Source organism: Amyelois transitella, chromosome 23 (genome assembly GCF_032362555.1).
Source record: "Amyelois transitella isolate CPQ chromosome 23, ilAmyTran1.1, whole genome shotgun sequence".
Classification (NCBI taxonomy): domain Eukaryota; kingdom Metazoa; phylum Arthropoda; class Insecta; order Lepidoptera; family Pyralidae; genus Amyelois; species Amyelois transitella.
The window spans coordinates 2,814,592-2,841,307 of NC_083526.1; the positions used below are offsets into that span (position 1 = coordinate 2,814,592).

The 26,716-nt window shown below is 35.9% G+C and overlaps 1 protein-coding gene across 1 annotated transcript; it reads left to right on the forward strand.

Annotated features, from left to right (window-relative positions):
- Positions 1-810: 810 nt before the first annotated feature.
- Positions 811-24,580, forward strand: LOC106130737 (phosphatidylinositide phosphatase SAC2). The gene is made up of 18 exons (XM_013329647.2): positions 811-990; positions 1,176-1,561; positions 1,756-2,040; positions 2,584-2,768; positions 3,022-3,133; positions 4,007-4,079; positions 4,886-5,078; positions 5,883-6,048; positions 6,708-6,869; positions 7,769-7,839; positions 9,081-9,207; positions 10,024-10,151; positions 10,809-10,977; positions 13,215-13,377; positions 15,595-15,701; positions 16,236-16,359; positions 17,511-18,292; positions 18,673-24,580. Exons 1-18 carry the CDS (start codon positions 894-896, stop codon positions 18,772-18,774), a joined length of 3,432 nt encoding a protein of 1,143 aa, XP_013185101.2. The 5' UTR covers positions 811-893; the 3' UTR covers positions 18,775-24,580.
- Positions 24,581-26,716: the final 2,136 nt, after the last annotated feature.

The window sequence follows — 26,716 nt, forward strand, 5'->3', positions numbered from 1 at the left end:
GCAAAGAAACGTAGAGCTATTAGCCAACATAATAAAAATAACATCTAAGTGCAAACCGGACTTTCAAAGAGAAGGTTCCGTAAAGTACTTAGACAAAAAATATTGATTGTAAGTTCAAAAACGATTCTACGTACCCAATAAATTTTTTGACAAAATTTTAACAGATAATGAAATACCTCCATTTGTTTTACGCAAATATTTTTTTTTCTTTCTTTCACTTCAATTCAACGCTAGAGATCCCTATGCCTATATTTATACACTATGAAAATATCACGTTTATCCCATACGGGGTAGACAGCCAACAGCCTTAAAAAGATTGATAAGCCACGTAGAGCTTTCAGGTGGAATATTGATTAATTGGGATTCAAGTAATGAGCAGGATTAGATAAAAGTCGCCCTTATCATCGTACGATATCTATGGAAAAGGGATAAGTAGTAGACCTATTATAAAGTGTCAGAAACCACAATACACTATCAAAACGTTTTAGGGAGCCCCAAGTTAGGTGTCGATATACTACTAGGGAAAATACATTTTGTGTATGTTTGCAACGCAATTAATTACTTTCGAACGCTTTCGCTTTTCGCTTTCGCTAGTCTGATTTTGATGAAATTTAAAAGATGTGTCAATAGAATTCTTAGTTCAACGGGCATCAAAATCGGTTAAGCAGTTTTTTTAAAATATGCACAATTCACAATTTTGTAATAAAAATGATCGCTAGGTTTAGGTTCGCAGTCGCAACCACCGACTACTAGTTTAAATTTGGCATTTTGCTTCGAAACCCTAAATAGCAGTCCCTCCCTTCCCCTTGAAACGTCAAATGCCTGCAAATTACAACAATAATAAACAATGAAACTGAATAAAAATTGTATTAGCAACAAATAAACCCAGTAAAATGGAATTATTTAGATCAGAGCAATTTTATATATTTGTAAGAAATGATTCAAGTCTGTGGTGGAATAGACTTACTGGGGCCTTTTCTGTCAGATCAGGTAAACAGTTTATATCCCAATTTTATTAGAAATGGTTTTAATCATACATTTTTCTGTTATCAACTATAAGGAAAATAAATATTATTTTTTGTTGAAAAATATTGTAATAATTATTTAGATATATTCTGTTAGAAATGTTCTTTTTAATAATGTATAAAATGTGAAAATTTAATTTTTTTTTTTAGCATGGGATTTATCTGACATCGATGATATAGAATGCCTAGGGATCACAGAAGGCATAATAGGTAAAGTGGAACACTCCAATGTATTTGAACCGCGGCTAATGATAATAAAAGAGAGTGTTCCAATTGGTCAGATTTATTTTCATCACACCATCTACAAAATTAAGTCAATATGTTTTCTAAATATGGGAGTAACAAATCAAGAGCTAGACTTAAGTCCGTGTACGAAGCATGGGTCTTCCAGTGCCATTGCAAATTCTGCTAGATCTTTGAACAAAAAAATGGGGGCTCGCTTATTCGAAAACTCGGCATTTCTGAACAAAACAGTTGGAGCAGTAAAGAATGTTAGTAACACAATCAAATCTACAACACAGCAGGCTGCCACACAGGTAAAAACAAACCCTATTTATTTGATGATTTGGACCATTATGTTTTGAATGCATATCTAAGGGTTCAACTAGATAGGTGAAATATATAATAATGAAAAAAAAAAACAAGGTTATACCTTTTGTGATGCCATATTTACACAATATTTGTGCATTTGCTTGTATTTATTATCAACATATTGCAATTAACATACCAGGTGAAACAGACAGTTAAGAAACAGAGGGATCCAAAACTTGCAGAACGGTTTGAGAAGAGGCTCACTGATGAACTTCACAAGATTTTTGACGATTCGGACAGCTTCTATTACTCTCGGACACTGGACATCACAAACAGTCTCCAACGACAATATGAGATTGAAAAGATGATTGAAACTGAAGAGGGAGCGGCTAAACCTGTCATGGATATAACAAAATGGTGGAAATATGTAGATGACAGATTCTTCTGGAATAAGTACATGCTGAAAGACATTATTGCGTTGGGCGTAAGTAGTTTAAACTCAAAATGTGTCTATTTATTTTTTTTCAATGGCTTTACCCAAAATTATTATTGAATGATGTTTTCCCTTGTCCACATTTCTATTCTAATTCAAGTTTGTATAATTGTAAAGTTGATGTTATTTAAGAAAATGCAGTGCAGTAGTTTTTTCTACACTGATGCTTTGGCAGCAAACTTAGTTTTAAGTCGTCAACCAATGTTGTCAAACCAAAAGATATGGCAATTATTAAGTGATGTTTGAAATTTCCCATAATAATTAATAAACATTCTTAATTGGAATTTGAACAGAATGTTTATAGACAGTATTGACTCTTGCTTCAAATATTGTAGACCTGTTTTGCTACAAATTTTTGGAATGATGACCTTTATTTATATCCTATTAGTTAACTGTATGTAGTATGTGTAGTTTATTACCTACTGTAATTTGTTTATACTTAAGACATTGCTCCTTATTTGAATTTCACTTTTGCATGACCTAATAATAGTACATATACATAGAGCGTCATCATAAACATTACTCATGTTTTAGAGTCCAGAATGCGACCAGTGGGTGCTCCCAATCATCCAGGGCTACGTCCAGCTGTCACAGATAGCAGTGGAACCGGCTGATGTGAATCCGCTAAACACAGAGTCACTGAGCAATGCTAACTCATGTGATGAGACTTTTACACTGGCTGTTATATCTAGGAGGTCACGGTACCAAGCTGGGACAAGGTGGGTTTCATGTGAATGAATCAATTCTTAGAGACACCAAATAATATATTTACGGAAAAGGATTTATTTTATAGTGTTTTATCTTTACTTATTAGGTTAAACCAAAAACAATATTTGCGTAGTGAATTTTAGAAATTACTTTCTTACTGTATAGTCGTAAAGTCTTTCCTTTATACCAATAAATTTTAAGTACAGACATCGGTCAGTGTATTATATGAATGGATTATGGCAATACTATAAATTTGTTCTTCAGGTACAACCGCCGAGGAATCGAACCAGACGGCAAAGTAGCCAACTACGTTGAGACCGAGCAGATCGTCTCCATCATTTGTTCCGACAGCATCCACAGGGCTTCCTTTGTTCAGGTATTTACTTTATTTTGGGTGAAAAACCCAAACCCCAAACACTGTACGTAACTTTCTTCAAATACGCAACGGTTACCATGGTTTTCTTAGTTAGAAAAATGTCAGAGATATAATTCTTATTGTCACATATGTTTATTTTATGTTGAATAATATAGTATATTTTAAACTGATTATTTCTCTCCTCTTTTTTCCTTCTATCTTCTGTAGAAATAACTAACTTTGTTACTGTACTTTCTACAACTTTTGTTTGTTTTACATGTCCCTATTGCAATTCCCGTCGCTCGCTACTTTGGGACCCAGGGGCCGTTTATTTCCACTATGTTTAGCCTTATGCTTATTTTAAAGTTTATTAGCTCGTATATACTACCTGGCGATGCTAACCCATGATTTAATTGGCTTGTCCCATCTTTTTGTCGTATAAATTCGTAAATCATATTAAAATTTAAAAAGAAAAATGTTGTACAGTTAGGTTAATAAGCGTAACATTATGTGTGAGGCCCTAGTCACGGTCTGCCGATTTTGGCATGTGAAGTAATATCGTTTGACCTACATTCTAAATGCGATATCAATCTTTGTTGTGAAATAATTCATATTCAGATTTTTAAGTATTTTCAACAATTGCTTTTTAATCGGTTTAAGTGAGGGAAAACATTGGGAGCAAACTGGTTTAGGTTTCCCCCTGCAAAGGTTGCAGAGATCAGATGAAAGTCGCTTCGTGTAAAAACCTGACTTGCTGATACAGGATCGTGGTTTTAGGCGCACCCGAGGATCCTCTCCCAAGAGGTGATGATGTAACTAGAATTAACGCCAGACGTGTGATGACGATTAGTTCGTAAACTTGAACTACTTTTGTACTTGTACATTTGTTGCCAGGTGCGCGGTTCCGTGCCTATATTCTGGAGTCAACCGGACTACAAATTCAGACCTCCCCCTCGACTTGACAGAAGTAAATTTATTTTCCATATTATTATTATTATCTTAAATCAGGTTATTTGACACTATAAAATACAAATTAAAAAAATTCAAAATTTTTATTCATTATTATAGGATACTTCGTATCGCTTAATAATTGTCAAAACGTATGGTTTAACAACATTGGTTGACGTCAAATAAATTACTTAAAACCAAGCTTACTGCCGTCATTACGGATGTCGTTCCAAGGCGTCAGTGCAGAGGAAGCGGTAACAAACTGCACAGCAGCATGTTCTTCATCAACTTCACAATATCAATTAAACTTAGAATATAATGTGGACGAGAGAATACATTTTTTAAATAAAAAAAAAATTACATTAAGGCTCGCAATTGGACAACAATCAACTAGGCTAGGATTCCATTAAAAACTACACTGAAATATGATTGTTTGATAAAATAAATAATGGTTAAATATGACATAGTTTGATAACTTTGGCCATCCAGCTTAAGTTCGGAACTCATAATCGGATTTGTAGCAACTCGACATAAAAACTTGCGTATGCGCAATCGCTACTTGTTATTTTCGCATCTGGACAATTTCAAATTTTCGCGGCTCGTAATTCTCACAACTTATAATTTTCGCAAGTCGTCTTAAGAAATTTATCTAATATATTTCTCTTATTTAACTTAATAACATTTTTTTAAATACATATACGCTATAGTCCCACTTGCGTTATTAATCGTGATGAATGAGTTGCGCATGCGTGGCGAGTGTGCCTTAATGACGAGTTGCTACTAATCCTCGTGAATGGTTTTGAAGTCAGTTTTTTCAACTTTTAGCCGAAGAGGAATCCCACGAAGCCTTCGAGAAGCACTTCAAAGAGGAACTAGAGAAATACAAACAAGTCTGCATAGTGAACCTGGTGGAGCAGCAGGGGCGCGAGCGCATCATATGGGACGCCTACAGCCACCACGTGCTGAAGTACAACAGCCCGGACGTTATATACGCCACGTTCGATTTCCACGAGTATTGGTGAGTTTGTGATCACTTTGGTGATTTGCCAACGTTGAAAATTTAAAATCGTTATTTTCCCCTATTGTAGTTTTCGCAAAATGTCACTATCGATTTTCGACACTTTTCCAGAATTTTTGAATTTTTTTTTTTAAATAATTAATAGCGATTTTATTAAGAAGGACGTTATTTAGGCCACGTTCGATTTCCACGAGTATTGGTGAGTTTGTGGTCACTTTGGTGAATTGCTATCGCTGAAAATATGTAACTTTGTCAAAATTTAAAATCGTAATTTTTTTACTATTGTAGTTTTCGTAAAATGTCACTTTCGATTTTCGACACTATTCTAGAATTTTTGAATTTTATTTTTTTTAATTATTCATAGCGATTTTATAAAGAAGGACGTTATTTACGCCACGTTAGATTTCCACGGGTATTGGTAAGTTTGTGGTCACTTTGGTGATATCGTTGAGTTCGGTGAACTTGGTGGTTTAGTCAAATTTTCCAAAATATTGAGAAATAAAGGATAGGCTTATAAAATTGGTATTCTTCTTTAAGGCGATGGGCTAGTTATTGAGAAATTCATAAAGTTTACAAGATTAACTGAAATGATAATTATGTAATGTTGTTTTGTACTAAATAAACATTGTTTCTTTCCTTCCTTCCTTGTTTCAAGTATAAACCATTTGCGAATTGGTACAGTTACTAGGGTATAAGAAGTATACCAGTGAATTTCTACGCGTGAAGAGAACAAGCAAAAAGAGCTAGTTATTTGACTTACCTAACTCGCTGCCTTTTAGTAATTTTTCTTTTTTTTTATTTCAGCCGCGGCATGCATTACGAGAATGTGAGCATTCTGATAAACGCGATCGCTGACATCATCGGCGAGATGCGTTTCTGTTGGCGCGACGACCGCGGCCTAATCTGCAGCCAGAACGGGGTGTTCAGAGTCAACTGTATCGACTGTCTCGACAGGACCAACGTAGTTCAGGTAAGAATATAGGTATCGCCGTGAAATGGAGTAGTAGAAAAATTCAAGTAAAAGGGGGGAGGGGGGAGGGATATGTTCCATGTTGATATTATAAACAACAAATTTTTGCCCGTATTTCTTTTTTTCTTAAGAAACTAAAATGTTTTCTCTTAAAAAACTAAAATGCATCTTTTCTAAATAAATTCTTCGCTCGACCAGTATTTCTTGACGCTTTTGACATCTCATAGCTTTAAGCTGAAATTTGACATTCATGGTTCCTACAAAGGTCATTAGCTTACTTTTAAAAAATCCACTAGCGACCACATATAGATAGACAGAAATTATAAAAATAACATTTTTGGCTTCTGCTGGTCTTATAGATAGATAAATCTCCATATCGATTTTTTTATCTTTCAAGTTCAGACATCGGTCAGTCACTATTTTATTAAATATTTATTAGCGGCCTCTGTGGCGCAGCGGTAGTACGCACTGTCTGCGGCACCGGAGGACCCGGGTTCGAATCCCGGCCAGGGCATGATGAGAAAAGAACTTTTTCTGATTGTCTTGGATGTTTATTTATATAAGTAGGTATTTATTATAACATATAGTATCGTTGAGTCTACCTGATCTCGTAACACAAGTCTCGGACTTACTTCGAGGCTAACTCAATCTGTTTTCAGACGGCCATAGCCAAATACGTGTTGGAGCTGCAGTTGTGCCGGCTGGGGCTCGGAGCCCCGGGCTGCGGCCTGCCGCCCGCCCTGCGCAACGCCTTCCTGGCGATGTGGGCCGACAACGGGGACGTCATCTCCAGGCAGTACGCTGGCACTAAAGCACTTAAGGTACATACATATAATCACGTCTATATCCCTTGCGGGTTAGACAGAGCCAACAGTCTCAAAAAGACTGATAGGCCACGTTCAGCTATTTGGCTTTAAGATAGAATTGAGATTCGAATAGTGACAGGTTGCTAGCCCATCGCCTAAAATAAATAATCTCAAGTTTGCAAGCCTATCCCTTATTCGCCTTTTACGACATCCATGGGAAAGAGATGGAGTGGTCCTATTCTTTTTTGTATTGGTGCCGGGAACCACACGGCACCAATACAAAAGGTACGTGGGAATATTTATGTCTGAGTCTCTACATTATTAGAAAATTCGTGAATGGTCGTGGTCATCTTGATCAGTCTGATCACAAGGCTGCCATGGTGTACTAGGTAGTTGGCGATATGCTCATGATACTCCTTCTTCTGACCTAAATCCCGATAGCAAGTTCACCTCTTTGGACAGGTGCCCGGGGTGCGTATTTTGACGATGATACTGGATTAAATAAATCAGGTTTTTACACGGAGCGACGCTCGTCTGCCCTCGGCAAAATAAGCATGAATAGCTAATTCATAATTGAATGAATAACTTGTTTTGCACACAAAAAAAAAACAATGTTGTGGAAATATATTTGATCATGTTTCGGATCCGGTCCCTACATATGAAGGTTACCTCGCTATATTCGTCCTCACCGTAAAGAGTATTGGTTAGCTGTTAAATTACTTTACATAAAACCCTGATAAGAGCCATAGCACGACAGACGACTTTTCAAGGCAGTACACCGATACCAACACACTGAGGTAACTTTACATATGCACAACATTCTCCCGGCAGGGTTCACTTCATTCTTACGAAGAATAAATGTCAAAGAAACTACATTTCTTAAACTTAAATAACAAACTTCTTTTCTGTTTTAGGGCGACTACACACGAACCGGCGAACGGAAACTAACGGGAATGATGAAAGATGGCGTCGCATCCGCCAACAGGTAAAATATTTGAATTGTCAATACTTAACTTTTTGATTATGGCAACATTAAACAAAGCCAATGAATTTGGTGGAATGTAACAACATCACAATTACACCAATACCACCACAAGCAACACCGAAATAAGATATAGAGCCTGGCCAAAGATAGGGTTGATATAACTATTCTATATTAAATTGGCCTCCATTTCTCAAGATCATCTTATGATAGTCAAACTTTATTTAGGTATAACTGACGTTTCACAATTCCTGCACTAAGTACTACCATGACATAACTAAAAAAAAACTCGAACTCGTGAACAGCTTCCGTTTGGCCAGACACTAGATCATTTTCCCGCCAGATTCATCATCCGCCATTTTTACGACGCCATGACACAGTGCGCCATAGACATCGCCCTCGGGCAGCCAATCAATATGGCGACCATAGACGAGCACGATAACTTTTGGCGGGACGTCAAAACTGCAACCATGATGGTTTACGGTGTTCTGGATACGGATGAACCGAAATTAGAGCTGATGCCGAGTTATTTTGGACATCCCTTGAGGAATGAATTCGCAGCGGCTGAAATTGCGTACGGGATGGGGAGGTTAGTTTATACTCGCCTTTCTGTGATTCTTTAACTGTCATCTTTCGCTTTGCACGAGTTTATTGTTTCTCGAAATGAATGTACTCCACATTCTGTCGACGAATGGTTCCAAGATTAAAAGTTCTGCAGGCTGAACTCCTTAGGATGAAAAATATCGTGTATAGTATAGTATGTTCGTAGACTAAACGACATAAGAACAGTTTGAGACTTTTTTTTATTAACGCTATTATGTGAGTGCTTTGTCACTTTAACCTAACTACTTAATTAATATTTTTTATGTTGGCTCGACACGATAACAATTTTCATCTGTTCTGTTTTGCGCTTATGCAAATAAATAAAATTAACTTTTTAAATCTCACAGCTGTGTATGCGCAATACATTTGCTCTTTTTAATTTAGGAACACCTTAACTCTTAACTCTATACTATATAATACTCCCATGAGCAAGCTCAAGTAAAGCAATTTCTAAAAAAATCGAGCATAGAGTTAAATATAGTTGGATCGAGTAAAAAAAGACAGACCTTCTATCTTTTTCTGATTTGAAAGAGATGGGAAGGAAAATGGTCTAGGATTTTTTTCATTCGCGTATTTTTATAATATTTCATTTCCATTGTGGATATACTTCCTTGGTCCAAACACAACCTCGTTTGTTCCAGATACTACCTGTCAACGTTCAAAGACGCTCTACGGCAAGTGGCCATAGATGTGATGACAGGCGAGTCGCGGTCTATCCCCACACAGCTCATTGTCCAAGAGGGCGCCGCTGTCTGCACCACTGTCAAGGTTCTTGTGTTTAATGTGCGTGCATGTAACCGCTTTTTTGTTTTACGCAAAAGAAAAAAGAAAAAATGCTTGCGTTCTTTATTTGAATTTTGCACTAATGTCGAGATTTTGGTGTTAAAAAGGTGCGTACAAGTCCTAACCTAACCGCATTTCTTTCACGGAGAGTAGCAAAATTGGAACGTCATTTGAAATTTGAATTCTGGTGAGGACGCTCCTGATTGCACTTCTGGCCAAGTACTAAACGGTCGCTTTTTTTTAAAAATTGTTTATGACGAGCGAGTCGCTTTATCCCCACACAGCTTATTGTCCAAGAGAACACCGCTGTCTGCACAACTGTTAAGATTCTGGTGTTTAAATGTGCGTACATGGAACGCAAGCATTCTCTTTGTTTCACAAAAAAAAATGCTTGCGTTCCATATTTGAATTTCGAACATGGTGCTTCCGTTTATCCTAGTGCCGAGGCTTTGGTGTTTAAATGTAAATACACATACGAGAAGCAGCAAAACTGGAATTTTTACTTTTTATATTTGAATGTAGAATGTCCAAGAGGACGGCCGCTTCTGCGCTACTGTCTGTTCACATACCGCATTATTTGTTTCACTCAAATGTAGCAAAAGTTTAGTGTTCTTTGTATCCATGTTGCTGTAAAAATTTTATACTTTCATAATCACGTATCTTCCCTAGAGGTGTAGGCAGAAACTACATCTTTCCACTTGCCACGATCCCTACATTCTATTTTGGTATTCTTCGGTTTTTTATCCAAGTTAATCGTATACTTTTTCCAACATCAATCAATCAGCCTATCTATCCCTAAAGGACGAACCGGCGCCCGACACAGCGGCGATGGCCCAACACGTCAAGTCCCTGATAGACGACTGCAAGAAACTGCTGGTTGACACAGAACCGGTCCTGGGTTCATGGGGGCTCATCGATGCGGATCCATAGTGAGATTTAATTTAATAACGTCTATATCTCCTGATATAATTTGATATTTATGTGATTATTGCATTTTCCCCATCTTTGCTTGTGTAAGACGTAAAATTAAGATTGTTTCTCAGTCCCGTGATAGTTTAGTTCGTGCTGCTTAATAAAAACTCTGAACCAAAAAGTCCCGGGTTCCATCCCCGGCTGGGTCAAAATGGATATAAACTTGATTGGCCTGGTCTTGGATGTTTATCTATTTAATAATTTATTATTAAATTAGGTATTGTTGAGGGGTAAACAGAGCCAGCTTGAGAACACTGAAATGCCACGCTCAGCTGTACAGCTTTATGATGGAATTGATTGTTTGTTTGTTTGTTTGTAATATCTTTATTGCATAGAAATTTACACAGTAACAAGAAAATAGTACAAAGTTATAAAATAAACAAATCACTAGCAATGGCGGACTTTGATTGAGATAATAAATTGTGACAGGTTGCTAGCCCATCGCCTACAAGGCGAATTCCAAGTTCATATTAGCCTATCCCTTAGTCGCCTTTACGAAATTCATGGGAAACATATGGATTGGTTCTATTCTGAAGTGCCGGAAACCACACGGCATAAATTAAATATTATACTTGATAGTAAGATTTTACAATAGTTTTTTACTTTTCCATCAGCACTGGCGACCCACAGGAAACGGAAATGGACAGCGTTTTAGTTCTAACCAACGAGGCTTACTACGTGACCGATTACGATGAGACGTCTGACCGCTTGTTGAGCGTGCAAAGGGTTCCGTTGCGTGACGTCACACACGTGGAACTCGGGACGTACGATTCTAACACCACGGTGAGTTGATTCTCGAATTCCCCTAATAATATAGTCCTACTACTATTATAAAGGCGAAAGTTTGTATGGATGTATGGATGTTTGTTACTCTTTCACGCAAAAACTACTGAACCGATTACCATGAAATTTGGTATGTAGGTAGCTGAAGACCCAGAATAACACATAGGCTACTTTTTATCCCAGAGTTCCCGCGGGATTGATAGGGTTTCCATGCGGACGAAGTCGCGGGCGGCCTCTAGTATAGTATAATAGAAGACTCCCGTGTGGCTCCCGGCACCAATACAAAAAAGAATAGGACCACTCCATATCTTTTGACGGCCTCTGTGGCGCAGCGGTAGTGCGCTTGTCTGCGACACCGGGGGTCCCGGGTTCGAATCCCGGCCAGGGCATGATGAGAAATGAACTTTCTCCGATTGGCCTGGGTCTTGGATGTTTATCTATATAAGTATTTATTATAAAATATAGTATCGTTGAGTTAGTATCTCGTAACACAAGTCTCGAACTTACTTCGAGGCTAACTCAATCAGTGTAATTTGTCCCGTATATATTTATATTTATTTATTTATTTCCCATGGATGTCGTAAAAGGCGACTAAGGGATAGGCTTACAAACTTGGGATTCTTTTTTAGGCGATGGGCTAGCAACCTGTCACTAGTTGAATCTCAATATTATCGTTAAGCCGTATAGCTGAACGTGGCCATTCAGTCTTTTCAAGACTGATGGCTCTGTCTACCCCGCAAGGGATATAGACGTGACCATATGTATGTATGTATAATAGAAGAATATAGAATAGATTTATTTTCAAAATTGGATACAAGGTATCACTTATTGACGTCGGCGGTAGTAGTTATAATTAGATTTAAGTGATGTACTTAAATCTAATTATAACTACTACCGCTTCCAAAGCGCATGTGTAGAAGAAGCGGCGGAACAAACTACACTGCATACCAAGTAAATAATAAATTGTAATTTTTATATAATTTATTTACTAATTAATGTACAAAGAAAACATAGAGACTGATAATCACAAGTGTAGGCAACCTACAGTTATTATTATTATTAGTTTATCAGTCTTTTCAAGAATGTTGGCTCTGTCTACCCTGCAAGGGATATAGACATGATTATTACGCGGGCGATTGCTTCCTTGGAATTATAAATAAGTAAGTACCATTAGGCCACGTCCAGCTGTTTGGCTTAACGATGGAATTGTGATCCTTACCAGCTATCGCCTAAAAGAAGAATACCAAATTTATTTATCCAAATATTTTTAATAGCACTTAGTATTACTACAGCTCCAATATACGAGTATGACCAAAACTATCATCAATAATAATAAAAAAGGGTAGTAAACAATGAATTGGTGTGGATTGTGCTCTATAAAACCAGTTGAGCATGAGTTAGTATGCGTTTCAATCAACGCCATCTAGTGGTATTGCCGTGTCACTAATGCTCGATTCGTTTGAATGAGCACAAACCATACTAAATTAACTGGTTACTAACAATTGTAAGTGATAACACATCGTATTTTAACTGTAGGTTTACGAAAAACAAACAATATCGCGTTTTGGCTTCAATCAGCGCCATCTGGTGACGGACTGTTAAATTACGATACTTTATTTAAAGTTAGGTGCTTTTAGAAGTAAGTAATAATGTATGAACATATTTGAAATCAATCCATTTACATCTAAGTATATTAATATCTTAAATAAGTCAGTTTATAATTTCATTGTTTGTTCCTTTCATAACTTTCATTGTTAAAAATTCTTCCACCATTAAAAACCACGGCGTGCCATGCTACGCGGGCTGGATCCTTATTTACTTATATTTATTTATACATATGATCACGTCTTATATGCCTTGCGGGGTAGACAGAGTCAACAGAAGACTGATAGGCCTCGTTCAGATGTATGACTAAATTATAGAACTGAGATCGAAATAGTGACAGGTTGCTAGCCCATCGACTAAAAGAAGAATCCCAAGTTCATAAGCTTCTCCCTTAGTCGCCTTTTACGACTTTTCCTTTTTTTTTCAATTGGTGCCGGGAACCACACAGCACTCACACTTCAGGTTGGCTGGAAGACATCCCACTTAGGGATAAGCCCGCCTTTGTACTGTACTGTTTTTATTTGTAATGTACTCCTTTAGTGAACAATAAAGCATTTAATTACTTACGTACTTACCTACTTATTTACTTATAATTTTAACTGTATTTTTTTTTTATTTTCAATTTTTCTCAGATATTCGGCGTCGGCCGCAAAAGCGCCAGTGAACCAGTGTACTGCATCAGGATAAATTACACTTGTAACGGTGAAGCTGGCTACTTCCACATGTTCCGCTCCACTTCGCTGCGATTCTTCAACAACATGGCCGTCGTCATCAATACTAAGGACGAGATGATTGGTGAGATTGCTATTCATATATGATGATACCCAAATGGGTAGGCAGAGACTACACATTGACACGAGATACAATCCTTGCATAACATGTTTGTTTGTTTTGTTTGTAAACTCTTTATTGCACATAAAAATAAATAAAAAATATTTACAAAACAATTATTGGATTTAGAAGAATATGTACAATGGCGGACTTATCACCAATGGGATTTCTTCCAGTCAACCAAAATATAAAGGAAACCAAAATATAAAGAAAAACATGCTTAGTTTTAAAGTAATTTATTCGACGTCAACCAATGTTTCTTGCTTTCACAAGCAGAGATATGACTGTTAAAAAGTGATGTTTGAAATTATATATATACTTAGTACTAATATACAGAACAAATTACACATATTGAGTTAGCCTCGAAGTTCAAGACTTGTGTTACGAGATACTAACTCAACGCTACTATATTTTATAACTAGCTGTTGCCCGCGACTTCGTCCGCGTGAAGTTCGAGTTCAATCTTAATCATACAGTCAGATACAGACAGACAGACAAAAAATGTAAAAAAAATTCTCAATCCGTTTCAGTCAAAATATTAAATGTACAGGCAAAATATTTTACCGTTTTATTTATGTAGTATTTTGATTTTCAGTTTTTTGAAATAAAATACTCAAATAACACAAAAAAAAAATAAAAAAAAATCTTGATTTTGTTGGGACTCGAACTTGGACCGCCAACTTCACAGTCTCACGCGCTAACCAATGGACCATCGAGGCCGTTGCTGTGGTGTCGAAATTAGACTACATACATATGGTCACGTCTATATCCCTTGCGGGATAGACAGAGCCAACAGGCTTGAAAAGACTGAATGGCCACGTTCAGCTATTTGGCTTAATGAAAGAATTGAGATTCAAATAGTGATAGGTTGCTCGCCCATCGCCTAAAAAAGAATCCCAAGTTTGTAAGCCTATCCCTTAGTCGCCTTTCACTTATATTTATATGTTATAGGTATAATGCTGTCGTATAATGATAAATAAATGACGTTGAATTTTAAATTCCGTAACTTATTTGCAGGTAAACTCATGCCTTGAGTTCATTCAAATGTCGATAACTTTTTTTTTAGTGAACCGATTTTGATGAAACAAACTTTAAATGTTCTTCTGAGTTAAAATTAAATTTCAATTCATTTATTCCCAAACAAAATTACATTTGTATTCGAAATATTAATTAGCCTAAAATTATTAATTTAAATGTCAATTGCAAATTTCCAAATTATAATCTATTTTAAACATATTGAGTCAAACACCAAAAACAAAGCAACTGGTGAAAGTTTGGAGTAAATCGGTTCAGTACTTTCTGAGATAATCGTGATCATACATACAGACAGACAAGAAATTAAAAAAAAATATTTTTGCTTTCTATTATTCATTATAAGTATCCCTCTATCCATTTCAGTCAAAAATACTAAATGTACAGACAAAATATTTTTACTATTTTATTATATGTATAGATATAGATAAATACTTTATATAGATAAACATCCATTATCCAGGCCAATCGGAAAAAAGTTCTTTTCTCATCATGCCTTGGCCGGGATTCGAACCCGGGACCTCCGGTGTCACAGACAAACGTACTACCGCTGCGCCACAGATGCCGTCAAAATGTTCCATTATAAATGAATAAATTCGTTCGCTTCATCTACATTCTCTCATTATGCGAACTCGTAAGCTAAGAGAACTCTTTACCTGAACTGTCGCTAAGTCGTTCCCAATGTTAATACATGGAAATACTAACGCGTAATAATTACTTACATACATATAATCACGTCTATATCCCCTGCGGGGTAGACAGAGCCAACAGTCTTCAAAAGACTGATAGGCCACGTTCAGCTTTTTGGCTTGATGATAGAATTGAGATTCAAATAGTGACAGGTTGCTAGCCCACCGCTTAAAAGCAAATCCCAAGTTTATGAGGCTATACCTTAGTCGCCTTTTACGTCATCCGTAGGAAAGAGAAGGAGTGGCCCTATTCTTTATTTTTATTGGCGCCGGGATCCACACGGCGCAATAATTGTAAATAATAAATTAATAATACAGATAATAAACGCGCGATTTAATTACATATTCATAAATAGTAATCCAACTTTTTTCGGTCTTTTTGTAAACCCCCCATATGTTTAACTTCATAAAACGTACAATAATATTAGCGTCCATACTAAATAATTTGTTTTTGTTTCAGAATCTATGCACTCGATCTGCGAGTCCATACTGGTGGCTCGAGATGTTGCCCAGTTGCCGCCGGTACCTTTCCACGAGGGCGTTAAATTGGACCGCAAGAAATCTAAGGTAAATTATTCTGTTTTGTGCCGTGTGGTTCCCGGCGCCAATTGGAAAAAATAATAAGACTACTCCCATCTCTTTTCCACTGATGACGTAAAAAGCGACTAAGGGATAGGCATATAAGCTAGGGATTCTACTTTTAGGCGACGGGCTAGCAACCTGTCTCTTTATATGAACCTCAATTCTATTATTAAGCCAAACAGCTGAACGTGGCTTATCAGTCTTTTCAAGACTGTTGTCTCTGTCTACCCCGCAAGGGATATAGACGTGATTATAAGTATGTACCTAACATTGAAAAAGATATATAATATACATATACATACATACATATACATACATACATATCATCACGTCCCTTGCGGGGTAGACAGAGCCAACAATCTTGAAAAGACTGATAAGCCACGTTCAGTTGTTTGGCTTAATGATAGAATTGAGATTCAAATAGTGACAGGTTGCTAGCCCATCGCCTAAAAGAAGAATCCCAAATCCATACATACATATATGTGGAAATTAATCTGATAATACTTCATTTAATTATAGACCCATCCGTCCCAAGCTTCGTCAGGCAGCACAAGATCTTCGCTCTACGTCGATTTGTCCCGGCTGCCGTCACTTACTAGGAACGTGAGCGAAACTCAACTGGTGGCTGATATACGGAGCGTTGGTAAGTATTAATTGTATTAAGTATTATTATTAATAGGTATTAATTGTATTAAACTTGTTGGTATATGAAGAAAATAACAATGTCATTACCTTTTATACCGTGTCATCGTCTTTTATCTGGTTTCATCATCTCATCGCTTTTAATTCCGTTTCGTCGTTTCTTACACTATCTCATCACTTCCACAAGCTCAGTAGGTACTGCAGCAAAACCATCGACTTAGCAAAAGGCAGGAGCACACTCTTTGTATTTTAGGTCATCCCCCTGTACCTATACCAATATCATCATCGCGTCTTATCCCTACTCCTCGCCTTTTATCTCGTCTCACTACCTTTTAACCCGTATACATACATATGGTCACGTCTATATCCCTTGCGGGGTAGACAGAGCCAACAGTCTTGAAAAGACTGAATGGCCACGTTCAGCTATTTGGCTCAATGATAGAATTGAGATGCAAATAGTGACAGGATGCTAGCCCATCGCCTAAAAAAGAATCCCAAGTTTGTAAGCCTATCCCTTAGTCGCCTTTTACGACATCCATGGGAAAGAGATGGAGTGGTCCTATTCTTTTTTGTATTGGTGCCGGGAACCACACGGTTTAACCCATATCACCGTCTTTTATCCCGTCTCATCGCTTTCTATCCCGTCTGCCGGCAGACAGCCAGCAGACTACCGCTTCCACAAGCTCGGTACTACAGCAAATATTACGACTGAGCAAACGGAGAGAGAGCACTCAATGCCGCTTTATTACAATACGGCTGCCCAACGCTAAAACTGTTAGTCAGTGACGCTTTTTTGTAGTTTTTGTATTTTTTCTCTAAGTAAAAGTCATCGTAGAAAACGTAGGCTTAATATTGAGTCTAGATGATTTTAAGGTTATGTGTAATGTAGTAGAAATGTAAAATTGCTTTTGCTATTGCCCTTTACTCCTCAAATTAAATTTTACAAACTGTCTGTTCGACAAAGCCAGGACTAGAGACAAGTTTTTTCATGAATATTATGGTTGATGCTTTTTATATTACTTTATTTTAGATTACATAATTAAAAAAGATCATGTCATTTTCTTATTATACAGTGCAGTGAAATACATTAAATATAGTTTTAAGAGAACTTAATTACAAAAGATAACCATTCAAAATTTTCCACAATTTCAGGATCCAAAGCTCTGAACAACATGTCGGAACAATTCAGTAAACTAAACAAACTGAGCCATTCTTTGAACGCCCGCGCGAGACCCAGTCTCCAACTGAAATTCGACCAAGGCACCTCCCGTACTAAAAAGATCTTCACCCTGGGTAACAAAACGGAGAAGAAAAAGGGCAGCCTTTCAGATGGCATGAGTTCAGATTACTCTTCAGACGACGAGAACAGAACAAACATATTCGAGCCCACTTTGGACAATTTCGAAAACACCCAACATTATATAGGAAAAACACAAAAAACTGAAACTGACGACTGTGACTTGATTGAAAATCCACTTTACACTTCCAAAATCGAACCGGAGAAAGAAGAGTTCGTGCCGACAGATATAGTAACGACGAACACACAGACAGTCAAAACTCCGAGCAATATGAACAAAATTAATCCGTTCGACGTCGATATAGAGCGGACCACGCCCGAGATCAAAGTGGAGGGGCAGAGCGAGAAGGCGATACCTCCTAGCTCGCTCTTACTGTCTCAGAAACTATCTCATAGTTCGAGTGATATTAACTATGAGGAGAGTGTGCCCGAGGGCAGTTTCCACGTGCGTTCGAACTCTCAGCACGAAATCACGCTGAATATAGCGCAGTCTCATAGCGAGTCAGCGCTGAAGCAGCTGAAGAATATAGCCAGTCCTGTGTCAAGTGCGACTAGAGATATGGTTCTATCGCCGCTGTCTAAGTTGGCGAAAGGCGTGCAGTCGCTGGGAGCCAACTTGGATCCGAGGAAGATTAAGGTAAATTGCTACTTACCGTTAAAATCTCATTATAGCAATTTTCAAATTGTATGCAAAATATATTGTTTTCAAGTTGAGTTTGAGCTTCGCTGTAAGCGACATTATTTACATTGAAAAAATTTGGCAATATTTGGCCTTGGTAATTTTTAATTAATTGGCCTGTGACATTCGCATAGGAGGTGTATTTAATCTTATAAGACTGACACCGCATGACTGTCATTTTGTTTTATTGGTTTCCAAATATATGGCAAGACTATTGAGATCAATCATTCTTAAAACTTGATCATTGTGTGTGTGTTCAATTGAAAAACTAGTTAAAAAACCAGTCTGACGAAGTAAGCATCTTTCTAGAAGTTCTTTAAAAAAACAATATCTTTTAGGGCTCAACGGCGGTAAAACACATAAGCGAGCAACAATACGAGGAACACAGGAAACTGCAAGAGAAATGGCGCGATTGCAACACGCGCCTTGTCGCTTTGTAATGTCAGCTGTCACTGGAGGACGGTGTTGCCAGGTGAAAAAAAAACACCCATTTAGTAGTTTCTTAATTATCGTCGAACACGGTATATTTAGATTGGTTTGACAGTTATAATTCCGGCTTGGCTTATTGAAGTTATTAGCCACATACCTATTGTATTTTTTTATTGAAAATATAAACAACGCTTTTAGTAAGCAAATCAAATAGATTTTGAACCATATTATAAAAACATTTGGCTTAGTTTTTATGACAACAACTATAGCCTTTAAGAAACTTAATACATGCTGTCAGGATTCAGTGAGATTTTAATTAAACGAAATGTTGGTAAGAAATGGGCTTTGCAATATTTTCAGTCACCGAATGCCGTCAAAAACTTAAGATCTGTCTGCCCAATGTGTAACATTGTAATCCTGATTTGATGATAAACATTTTGACATATTTTAAGTTTTATGTAGGTTTTTTTCCAGTACTATTTTGCCAGTATTAATAGTTCCAATTTTTCTGACTGTTGATAATTTTATAAATATTGTTTGTATATATGTTGACGTATTAACCGATATTTTTAACTTCCATTTTCTCATTAGATCCAATTGGTCCCTATTGAATCGAATCCATGATAATAATTTACAATTTTATTAATATTATTATATACGATTTTAAAAGTTTAGCTAATTTTTAATGTGTGGTTTTGATAAATTGATTTTTATTCGAAATTGAGTGGAATGAATTGGATAATTGTATAGTTTAGTAATTTTTATTCAGTTATAATAATAAAGGTAGAGTTGCGTTAGCAGTGTCGTGCTATATTGTAGGATTTTAGGGCATTACGACAAAAAAAATCGATGTTACTGTAATAGCTAAAAAATATATATAAAATATATGTACTAATAGATACATCTATGTATTTAAAAGCCGATAGTCTTGTCTATAACACTTGGCTCTTTGAAGATTCGCCGGACCGTAGTCTAAAAAACTTGAATAACGTGTACATTTTTGTAATGGAATTGGTATCTTGCTAGTATTTTTTTATAATATAATCGTTTAAGTTTATGTATCACATTGCTGGGTCAAGACTAATAATTATATCATTATTGTCAGCGAGTTACTATTTATACGCATTCTCGCTAAAATACGAGTAGTGCCCGAAATAAAAAATACGTCCGTCCGTTCGAAAATGGATCGGAATGTCTTAAAATAAGGCACACAATCCTTAAATGTAAAATCCTGCTCATACACAATGTTTTATATTCAAGGATTGTATGCATTATTGCAGAACTGTAAGAACTATTTTTGAATGTTGCTATTTGGAATGCGTATTTTTTTTTTTTTTGTTTAATATTGCTCTCTGTGAAACTACTAGAGTTGATTGAAGTTATTTATACTTTTGTCAATTCGTCTTCAAAGGTCGCTAATGTGACATCTTGACCTGCACTGCTTGTAAATTTTAATATTGCAAGCTAAAATATAATAGGTAACCTTGCTCTCTATTGGCTACTTTTTATCAACTCAGTGATGTAAAAACACAAAAACATTCCTTAGAATTATCTTATGTACCATAAATTCTCGTATTGTAATAAAATAATATAACAATGGATAGACCGTTAAATTGTCTAACTTTTATTATCGAAGATCATTTTTGGGGATTTTCTTTGCAAACAATAGATTTATTAATATGTACTTTTAAACTTCCGCGTTGCATGATTTTTAATGTATGCAAACTGACATTAGTCATCCTGTGACCACTGTCGATGCAACTCGAAAAAATGGTATGTTCGCGGTAATTCCGGTATGCCTACATTATTAAATTTATTGGGCTTAATAATATACTCTTGGGCTGGCCCTACAAAAAGACAAACTGCCAATATTTATAAGTTAAATTGTTTTGTATGTCACCTTATTTTTACCTTTTTATTAATTTTTTCCAAAATATTTCTCATTCCCATTGCAGTATTATTCATAATATAATAATTATAATCAATAAAACATGTTTATTCATTCAAAAATGTTTAATTATAGTAATATGTTTAGATTGAAAGCTTTGTTATTTGTACAAATATTATATTATTATCTTTCCACGGGGTAAACAAAACCTAAATTTGTAAACACAGAAGCCACTTGAAGTTTCCACTTGAAGTCACTTTGTAGCCACGATGAAAGTAATTCTGTAATAGTTGTTATATCTCAAATAATAACTTAGCGAGTGTGAAAATAGGACTATAGCTAAGTTAGGCTGTATGGCATCCTTATGCTGTCCTAACACGCTTATTTCAAATTAAAAGTTAAGCTTTTAGATCTATATGTCAATTAATTAACTTATGTCATTTGACAGGAAAGAATCCAAATTGACAAGTTTTTTTTTATATTTTAGTGCTAGTTTCTAAAAACAGTAACAGCTTGGGAAGCCCGCTGTAAAAGAAATAAAAGTTTAAGTCAAAACTTCAACATATTAAAATGTTTCAGTATCTTGTGTTACCATTAACAGGCGTATATTAAATACTAGCTTTCCGCCCGCGGCTTCGCCCACGTGTAATTCGGTTATATATAGCGTTTTTTAATGATCTCGACAGGGCTTTTTCTTCCACAGGCTTAAATCTTGTTACAACTGGAATTAAATATAGCCTGTGTTACTCAGGGATGATGTAGCTTTCTAATGGTGAATGTTTGAAATCGATTCAGTAGTTTCGGAGTTTATGGATTACATGTGTAAACAAACAAACATATAAAAAAATAGATTGTTCCTCTTTATAATATTAGTATACATACAAATCTATATAGAAAAAGTAAAGCGAGACAAAATCATCGTCTCAAAAGAAAAAAAAAAAACAGGATTTATAGGACGAAGAGGCCTTACAGGATTTCCTTGTAAACAATATTTTTAGTTTTTTTTATTATTTACCAGTATGAACAGGTTAGAGTGAGAGCTGACACGCGAGCAAGCAACATACAGTTGTCCGTGAGAGAAACAATCTTCTCTTAAATCAACACCAGCGACTTTAAAAGTTTGCCCTTGAGACTTAGGTATTTATCGTCATCGCAAAGCAAACTTTTTTCGTTTTGTTTTTCCTGGTATTCCAGGGAAATCAAGGGCAAACCTCAAATTTACAGGCAATTACGTTTTTGACAATTTCATAGATCTGTTTAAGTATTTGCGTCTGATAGTCATCATCCCATGTGAATGAGCTGATGATGGAAGGTACAACTCCTCAACGGTTAGGAGTTGAAAGAAAATTCTTACGAAGTTATACGTACATGTGAGGCTATTAGGTTGACCTGATAATAAAAAGTAAATCTCATTAACGTTAAGAATTTAGGTGAAAATGGATGCGGACAAATTTCGTCTCTTCACTTGTTTCCTTTTAGCTGTTTGTATGGGTAGTGTTAACACAAAATAGGGATTTAAAGGCGTGATGTTATTAATGTTATGCATGTATGTACATAATTATGTATGTTAAAGAGACGACTGAAAGTTGTCATACAAAGTCTTTTTTTTTAAGGATGGGAAATCATCAAATGACCTCTCCCGCTCTGGGTGGAACGGAAGGGAGTGTCAGACTTTTACTGACTAAAACCCACCTCGTTCCTTCAGTTGCCCTTTGCGTTCCGGGGCCACGGTATCTCGTTAGAACTTTCCCGCAGCCCCGGCTCAGTTTATCCCGTTTCCCCCCCTTGGGGGTTGACATTTCAAAAATCCCTTCTTAGTGCTCACTTATGTTACTAAAGGAACCTCTGTTCAAAATCTTAGACTCCTATACCGAGCGGTTTCGGCTGTGCGTTAATAAATCAGTCACCCAATCGCACCCCCTAAATCACGATTGGAGGGTAGTTTGAAAAAACTTATAATGTCAAACATATTTACTTGCCTATGTACGTGTTCATGCCAAGTTTCAAGTTTATAAACCCAAGGAATAAGATTTTTCATAGAAACGTTTTTACCCCTTTTCACCCCCTTGGGGGTTGAATTTCCAAAAATCCTTTCTTAGTGCTCCCCTACATATCCCAAGGAACCTACATTCCAAATTTCAGCTGTCTACGACCAGTAGTTTCGACTGTGCGTTGTCTGTCAGTCAGTCACTCAGTAACGGAAGAGTTTTATATATATAATATATAGATTTATGGCAACATTTTAGAAAGATTGCGTATTGTAGCCAATTATAGGCGATGCACCAATTTGTTATACTTTATTTTATGTATATTGTAGTAAAATATGTATAACGATTCATATGTAAATTTAAAAAAAAAAACACAGAAGACAGAAACAAGAAGATAGTAGATCTTCTTTAGACTTGTATATTTATTATGTAAGAATTAAAAAAAAAAAAGAATTGTTAGTATGACATATTAAAAATTCTTTTTTTTAAATTCTTATGCACCATACGAAACTACAAAAATTTCAACTTTCAGGACTTATTTCCACTGTGCGTTGTCTGTCAGTCAGTTGGTAATGGTAGAATATACTTAACGTGCGTTCTGTAAGTTTGATTTTGAGAAATAGTGGTTTCAAATCATAATAAAATGTCACAAAATGATTGTAAGTAATACCTCCGTTAAATTTTTTTTATTTAAATTAATGACAGTTAATTATTATATTATGTACTACGGCTAAAAGTTTTTATTAATGAATAATACACTCAATGAATTACTTAATAATAGTTATATAATTTTGCAAATATATGCGTGTACTAAAAAAATATTTCATAGAAGCTGTATTAAGTTATTTGTAGTCGTAATGTTACAATTAAATTAATTTTTTTTTTTGATTTACCAAAGTTATTATAGTGCAAAATACACGGCTCAAATGTATTTAGAAATATAAATCTGTATAGATTGTTCCTATCGATTGAAATTGTAGAATAGGTACAACAAGAAGGGTATATGTGTATATTACGGCCTCTGTGGCGCAGCGGTTGTGCGCTTGTCTGTGAAACAGTAGGTCGAGGGTTCAAATCCCGACCACGGCATGATGAGAAACTTTTTCTGATTGGCTTGGTTCTTGGATTTTTATCTGCTTATATAAATATTTATTATCGTTGAGTCATTATCTCGTAACATAAGTTTCGCACTTACTTTGAGTCTAACTCAATCTTAATACTAACTACGTAAATAAATCGGTGTTTGTTTTTTTAATTATAAACACCGGATCTGTGCGATATATAATTTTTTTTATGATTTGACTTATTACGCTTCCCCCGTAAGTACAGATATAACCTTCTTGTTACACCGTAGCAAATAGACGAAAATGTATTAAATTAATTATTGTTATTATATGGACCATTCTGTATAATCCAATATCGTCATAATACAATGCATAGTAGACACATAGACGTAGAAAAAAAGGCAGACGAAGATTTAGTATACGGCGATATGAAGCACCAATAGTATACGCCTCACGCACGCACTCTCACCAATAGTGTGACAGTCGGCCGCAAGATGCGTCATAGATTATGTCATTTTCTGTCATTCACACATGCGTACAATGCCGCCATTACGATGCTTCAATTTTTTTCAAGCCACACTACGTCTGCCTTTTTTACTACGTCTGTAAGTAGACATTTAAAACTAGCATAAAATGTAATGGCTCGCGATTAGTTGTCAAATTAAAACATCACAATATTTGCGTTTTATTTGTTTATTTTATTTTTAACATACGGCCGTAGAACCTACGTGAAATCAAAACAAGAAATACTGTGATGAGAAATCTAAGTTCAAGTCTGTGATGTATATCTGTTCATGTAAATCTGTTTTCATTTATTTATTTGTAGATTAAAATTGCTTTTGACGAATAAGTTTTTTATTCGGATATTTTTCCCAAATGACTGACTTGCTAAGTGTTAGGGCACATACCACAGTGGGCGGTTTCCAGTTTCTTCGTGTTGCTAACGCCTGCGCGGCGTGCGCCCACCTACAAGTGTATGAAGCACATAGGTACCGTATACCGTATACGTCGACGCCGTAAAGACGGCCAGTGTTGGGGGGCCCTAAGATGATGCTTATTTTTGTAAAGACGGCCTCTGTGGCGCAGCGGTAGTACGCTTGTCTGTGACACCGGATATCCCGGGTTCGAATCCCGGCCAGGGCATGATGAGAAACGAACTTTTTTTGATTGGCCTGGGTCTTGGATGTTTATCTATATAAGTATTTATTATAAAATATAGTACCGTTGAGTTAGTACCTCGTAACACTAGTCTCGTACTTACTTCGAGGCTAACACAATCAATGTAATTTGTCCCAAAAAAAAAATTTGTAAAGATAGAGACTACTGGGACCGGGTTCGATCCCCGGTCTAACGGATGAAAATAAATGGGGAACTGGGTGATTTGATTGATAAATTAGTTTAAAATTATATTTTTTAACTAAAAGACATATCAACATTTTCCTTTTATTATAGTAGGTAGGTATTTATTGTTTTCTACATAAATATTATTATATACATTACATTATGTATTTACCCCCCATGGTGTGGTGAGGTCCCGCAATAATAATAACGAAAGATAAGAGATGTTAGTAAATTTTAAGAGTATTTTTGTTTAATTTCGTAGTTTATGTACCTATAATTACATGAGTGGATACTCTTTTAAATGTGAGATCGCATTCTATCTCAGACTTCTTTTTCCATGTAACGTCATTGTCAATCAATTTTATTTTATCTCGGCCTAAAGTCTAATTACCTACCTATAAGATTTTTTATAAATTAATGGATTTATCACACAATATATGAATATTTCGTTCTTGATAAATGAGAATACTAACTAACATTGAGCAGGTGAAGAAAGAAATCTTTAATGTGACTTTTAACTTACCAAATTTTTTAAGGAGATCATACCTTCCTATTTAATTTTCTATTTGATGATGAGCAAGCAAAGTGAGTTGGAAGTGGTAACCGCATCCAAAATTTTATTTGTGAACACATGCAGGATATGTTTGAAGCCTGGTGAAATTCCCATCTTCGGTGATGATGAGATGCCAAATATATCAGGAGAAGTCATGACTTTTAGTGCTACAGCGGTCAGTAAAGATGATGAACTTCCTCAGCATATTTGTAACTCTTGCCATGAACTTTTACGAAACGCTATTCGTTTCCGAGAAATGGCAAAGAGGTCAGATATTGCAGTCAAATCTAATAAAAAAATAATAGAAGCTAAAAACATAAGTGAACAATTCTCAAACTGGGACAGGAATAATAAAAACCATTTCTATGAATATTGTTCAGACGGGGGTTCTATAAAACTTTCCAGTGATGGTAATTTTAATGGACAATCTGTTACATCATTTCAAAAAGGGTTAGACAAAAGTAAACATGAAAATAATACGAAAGACTTGAACGTTATCGAGACCATTCTTTCTAATAGCAATAGAAAGGAAGTCAAAAATGATAATCAAATAAAACATCGTGCCCATTGCTGTGAAAATTGTAAGATAGATTTTGAAACATATGACGGTTATTATAAACATATTGGTACGACGGAACACATAAACAAAGTGAAAGCATCAGACAAAATCGAATGTAATGTGTGCAAAAAGTTGATATGCAGAGTGTATTATGTTTCGCACGTTTTGAAGCATAGTTTCGAACCAATAATTTGTCTTTGTTCTGGCATCTATAAATGCAAATTATGCAACAAGCTTCTTCTATCTGAAGATGAAATAAAAATGCATAAAGATTCGGATCAACACAGACTCTCTGCTAGAGAAGCTATTAAAGTGGAGTGTGCGGTTTGTCATGGGAAGTTTAGCAAAACTGATATAAAATCCCATCTTAAAGGTCATGTATCTGAGTTTGCCAAAGGTGAAAGGCATAAATGTCCAATATGCAGTAAATATTTTAATCTTGCATATTATTACAATCATTTGAAACGGATGCATAATAAAGATCGCAAAAACGGAAATATTGCAGAGAACAAACTGAAAAATAAATATAAAATGCCATTTGTTTGTGATATGTGTGGCAA